The sequence below is a fragment of the Odontomachus brunneus genome, unplaced genomic scaffold (assembly GCF_010583005.1).
Source record: "Odontomachus brunneus isolate Ranch 3 - 2012 unplaced genomic scaffold, Obru_v1 Obru_scaffold_050, whole genome shotgun sequence".
In the NCBI taxonomy this organism is placed as follows: Eukaryota; Metazoa; Arthropoda; class Insecta; order Hymenoptera; family Formicidae; genus Odontomachus; species Odontomachus brunneus.
Window position 1 is genome coordinate 1,928,447 of NW_022639500.1, and position 5,569 is coordinate 1,934,015.

Below are 5,569 nucleotides of genomic sequence, written 5' to 3' on the forward strand. Positions count from 1 at the left end.
AGAGAGAGAGAGAGAGAGAGAGAGAGAGAGAGAGAGAGAGAGAGAGAGAGAGAGAGAGAAGGAGAAGGAGAAGGAGAAGGAGAAGGAGTTTCACGTTCAACGCGAGAGATCGACAATAGCCACGTAGTACTAAGCACTTTTAGCATTTAAATGACCTCATTAAGACTAGACGCTTGATCACCGTTCTCCGGAAGCAAAAACACAATTTCATTCTCTTACTTTCTAAGGGAACTCAAGGTGATTCACCTTGTCTTTTGACAGCTCTCTTGATACATGACTAGAAATCAAGAAGACATTTAGTGGTGATCCAGCATCTCAACACCTCGGCGATTCGTCACCGAGATGCTCGACATTGTTGTGGAGCAAAATAAAGAGACGATTGTAAAGTGACTTACTTCGTTCAATGGATCGAGGTCCTTCAGTGTCTTATCCGCTTCTCTCTTGACTATGGGACTACAATTGACAATGGCAACGGCCAGGAACAACCCGCAGAGCGCACAGAAAATCCGCATCTTGAAAATCCTCTTCACTTGTTGATCTGCGTTTCAATACAGTAAGCATGAGTAAAAAAGGGGTTTCACAGGGCGACACAATTTCCGGCAGCGGACAAATTGAAAGTGAATCGTAAATGTCGAGTGAAAGGATGTTCGCGTAAGCTCAGTGCATTTCAAAACCGATACCCAGCCGGATCTTTTCGGCTCCATTCATGGCCAATAATTGGCCAGTCACGAATTGATGTAATCGAAAGAAAAAAAGAGAGAGAGATAGCTGCGAGCAAATTATGTTATGACTGATGATCTTTAAGCATCTGCTGAATTTATATAGAAGCATTGGTAAGGAGACCGAATCAGCTGACTGTTTGATCAGCTGACGTAAAATGTTCGACTGTGAATTATAAGAACGTTGGCAGACTATATTATGTATATATATTATGTAAGAGTAGAGAGTAAAATATAACGTAAAAGTATCAATGTGTTTGAACACGTATCTAATTCCGGACATTCTTTTTGTTTCTTATCTTTAAATACAAATATTTAAACTTTCAACATATAAAATATATATAGTATTAAATATATGCATATATTCTACGTTAAAAGCTTAAATATTTGTATTTAAAAACCAAAAACAGTATCCACACACATGGCCAAGATTAGATATATATAGGAATTGGTACTTTTACGAAAAAAGAAAGAGAACAAGAAGGAAGAAAACAGAAGACAGGGAATTCACTTGACGGCTATCAATTCGTTGAAGACTAAACGGAAAAACGTCGATGATCAACTCTTTCCTCTCGACGTGCTGACGGAAATTCCGAGCGAAACGAAGCAAAGATTTTCGCGGACGTTGGTCGAAACCAACTTGTGTTAGATAGAATGCGTGGACTTACGAATACCGGTGCGGCGAGTGCGTGGGTACGTGCGTACGTGTATACGTGCGTGCGTGCGTGCGTGCGTGCGTGCGTGCGTGCGTGCGTGCGTGCGTGCGAGCGAGCGAGCGAGCGAGCGGAGGAGTGTGTGAACAGTTGTGTACCTGGCGAAGTACGAGGCTCGTTTGAGGACCACGGTGAAGGAGGTCCCGATATCTTACGGAGCCGAAGGGGAACGCGAAGGCGAGCATGTGTGCCCCTTCGAGAATCGAGAATCGAACAGCGCGAGTACCACGCGACAGCCTCGCCTCCTGCAGGTGGGGCGTCCTCCGGCTCACTCTATTCGCGAGACCCGCTCCTCGGCCTCCGCGGTATCATCCGAAGCTGATATATCCTCCCACGAGCACAAAGAAGGCACCCTTCTTCCTCGCTATTCTAACCATCCCTAGCGCTTCAATGCGAGGAATATTAAACCGCACGATTGGCAGAAGGGTTTAATAATTAAAACGCAATTCAAAATTTACACTGAGAGAAATTGATAAAAAATTAACAATTATATAAAAAAAAACATAAAAAAACAAGGTATTTCCAATCAAATTACCAATGATCAGGAAACATTCGAAAATCGGTTCAAAATTTTTTGACCGGTTTATCTGATGAAATGTCCTAATCAGAAATATAATCAGAATAATGTCATTATCAGAAGTATTTGATTAAATTTAATCGGATATCCTAATCGGATATAAAAATTCATCGGTATTTTGATTGGAAATATTCGTTTGTTAATTTTTTATCAGATAATTTTTCTCACCGAAAAAACGGATTATCGAAGCTGCAGGTGTGATCGTGAATATAAAGGTTGACACGTTTCTTTTTCTTTTAATTCTTTTTTAAGACAAGCTTTTTATCCTTAGACAGGTTTTAGAATACTGATTAAATATCCAATGAAAACACTATTCAGTTAGACACGTGTATGAAAATTTGGCAACAACTTTTTTTGCTCGTTAATATGTAAAACGTTGTATCCCTTATGAGAAATATTAATGCCTCATATAGCATTGATATTTGAATCAGAATTTTATATCAGAATGACGCAATACGCAGTAAAAAATAATGTAAAAATATATTAAAAGATGTGGGAACCAAATTGCTGAAGTTGGTGTGAATAAAATATTTTAATAGAATATCAGTCAGTATAATAAAGGCCATAACATGATCATTCTTAGTCGCAATTATCGTTAATGTATCTCGTTCTTAGAGGTAAAGTTTACATTTCAAGAATTTGTACCTACATTTATTATAATATAATTTATTATAAAATATTTATAATTTATAATTTATTATTTATTATAATATATTATAATATATTATATTATATAATTTTTATATATTATATATTATATATTATATAATATATTATAATATATTATAATAAATAATTTATTATAAAATATTTATAATTTATAATTATAATATAATTATATAATATTATATTATAATTATAATTTATTATTATTATAATTTATTATTATAAAATTATAAAATTATAATTTATTATTATAAAATATGACAAATATTAATTATTTATCATAAAATATGACAAAATTTTGTATTTTAACTATCCATTCCGATATATTTACGATAATTGTAATTAAGGATGAGAGAGAGAGAGAGAGAGAAAGAGAGAAAGAAAAAGAGAGAGAAAGAGAGAGAGAGAGAGAGAGAGAGAGAGAGATCGACGGACGACGAAACTTCGTTCTTCCCCGTCCGCGGATCGCGGTGGATAATTCAAACTGAAGGTAAACGTCAAGAGCACTCGCTTTATCTCCGTCGATCTCCTCTCCCTGACGAGTGGTCTTCCCCGTCACCCACATAGCTCGCTCTCTTCACGGAGAGCGAGCTTCCACGACGGCGAAGATTCGAGAATAAACCGAAACGACTTCGGCCTTCCGCGGGATGCTTTTAGTCGATGAGTTCGCTTCCCTACATTCCCGTTTCGTTTTCGTCTCGTACCGTACCGCCGTACTGTCCTGGCCTAACCCAGCTTTCTCATCCATATGTAACAGTCGCCTGGTATTAATGACAAGGGGGAGAGAGAACGAGTAGGACACGGTGGGTTCTTTATCCTACGAGGGACTGTCTCACTCCCACCCCCGCGGGACTCCAGACTACAGATTTCCCTCGCACTTACATGCTATTGCAATTTTATCGTTGTCCTTTCATTATCTGATAAATGTAATGGAATTGTTTATTCGCCGTTTGCTCGCCCGTAACGCGACCTTCCGCGAGAATCGTCGTACGACGCGGTCTCGCTTTGTATTATATATATATATATATATATATATATATATATATATATATATATATATATATATATAAACGCTAGATGGAACGTATCGTCTCAAGTATAGAGAATGCAACCTGTAAAAGCCTATGTTGTTTGATTGTTTGGTGCGAACACCAAATTAAATTATTTAGAGGAGGATCTCGTTGTTTGAGATAAGTAGTGACGCACGCGCCGAATTATTGTACGGTCATTTGCAGACAAACGTGCGGTGAATCTAATTCAAACTATTTTGTCTATCTAAATTCCCAATTAACTGTCTTAATTCCTAAGATAGTGTTAGATTTCTCTTATATCCCATTTTCAAATCAACTAACTATCGACTGATTTTATTAACGATTCCAGTTTATGTTACGAAAAATACTCTGCCTTAGCTAAAGTCGAGAAACGCGGAAAGGAAAACGTACCGTGTTCCTTTAATATTGCGCTTATCTAATTTGTGAATACGAATTCTATATTGGATCGATCGCGAGTACGCGCTATGTCGAAAAATCGACGAGAAAGAATGATGCCCGGTAACGAATAAACAAACAATGATACAAAAGCGTGACTAAGAGCAGACGCCGAATCATGTTCGGCCCTACCCGCCAAAAAATTGCCAACATCCGCCGGCTGATTATTTTTCGTGGAAGCCGACGTGTCTTCCTAGATCGTAGACCGATTTTACGGCTGAATGCAACGTCGATCGACATTTATGACCGCCGACGAAGGACTACAATTTCCTTTTTGGAAATTAATGAAGTCGATGTGGCATCTTGAACGAAAAAATGTTTTGGAAATAGTCCACGTTTTATTCGCCTGCTTGTTACGAGCAGATAGTGGCGAGCAATGTCAAAGTCCAAAGACTTTTCTCTTCAGGAAGTTAGGTTCATATCGGTGTTAGTCGATTGTAAACCGCGAGCTTAGTATGAAATGCGCCAAAGATACGAGATTTCCGAGAATTTATTACACCGAGAATTGGAACGACACTTCTAAAGATGTCAATACCTTCGATAATACAAAACCACCCAGCCGACTCATTCATTGTTCCAAGCCCTAAAAAGCCGCGATACCTCGAGATTCTTTCACTCGCGACTTTCCTGGTTTCCTCGTCGCAGCGGAGGGCCCCGAAGGAATTCCGAAGAAAAACGCGCGTATGAATGCGATCGGTGCTCTTTGTAAGGGCTCATGCACATATGTCAGAATTAGTGACAATGAACGGCGCGCGACTCGAAAACGGAAGACAAACGAAGCGAAGAGAAAGGAAGACGACGCCTCGGTCACCCAGCCGCACTCTGTCGAGCGTGCGTAAGTGTCTGATAAACGGCCAGCAATCGGTTAGCCTTTTTAAACGGGCCGCGATGACGGATTCTCACCTGCAGGCCGGTGGCACTTGAGCTGACCGGGGACAATGGGATGAAAGGAGTAGGAAGAAGATCGGGAGGGATATTCGTACAGACATGCGAGCGTTGTTCGCCTCAATGGCCTCCGTCCGTCAAACATCAGTTACGCTATTTCGTCGGCCGGTTTCTCCTTAAACCAGTGTCGTTCGCGATATCATGTGATTTTTTTCTCTCTTTCTCTCTTCGCCCCACCTCCTCTCAACTGAGAAACGGAAAAGTTTTCCTGTCAATCCAGGATCTCGAGTGAAATTCACGCCAAAGCGTATATCATATGACTTAACCAAAAAAAATTCACACCTAACTCTAAATTCAAATCTGAGTATCTCATGAGATACTTATGTCAAAATGATACTCATGCTAAAATTCAAACGATAACTATTAATACACGGTGCTAAATGACGTCGAGATTTTGACGGTAACATTTTAATCATAAATTAGAGAACAATACAATTTAAGTAGTCGCAAAAAATAAAAAAA

At 39.1% G+C, this 5,569-nt stretch overlaps 1 protein-coding gene across 4 annotated transcripts in view; it reads right to left on the bottom strand.

Annotated features, from left to right (window-relative positions):
* The window catches only part of LOC116845249 (PE-PGRS family protein PE_PGRS33), a 26,654-nt gene that overhangs the window by 10,423 nt on the left and 10,662 nt on the right, over positions 1-5,569 (bottom strand). For 2 of the 4 annotated variants that reach the window (XM_032817724.1, XM_032817722.1), the window contains exon 2: positions 396-538. In XM_032817724.1, the coding sequence (XP_032673615.1) occupies positions 396-512 (117 nt within the window). In that variant the 5' untranslated portion in view covers positions 513-538. Of the gene's footprint in view, positions 1-395; positions 539-1,387; positions 1,460-1,530; positions 1,731-5,569 lie in introns of those variants that run through there. The other 2 variants (XM_032817720.1, XM_032817721.1) reach the window with 2 other exon arrangements.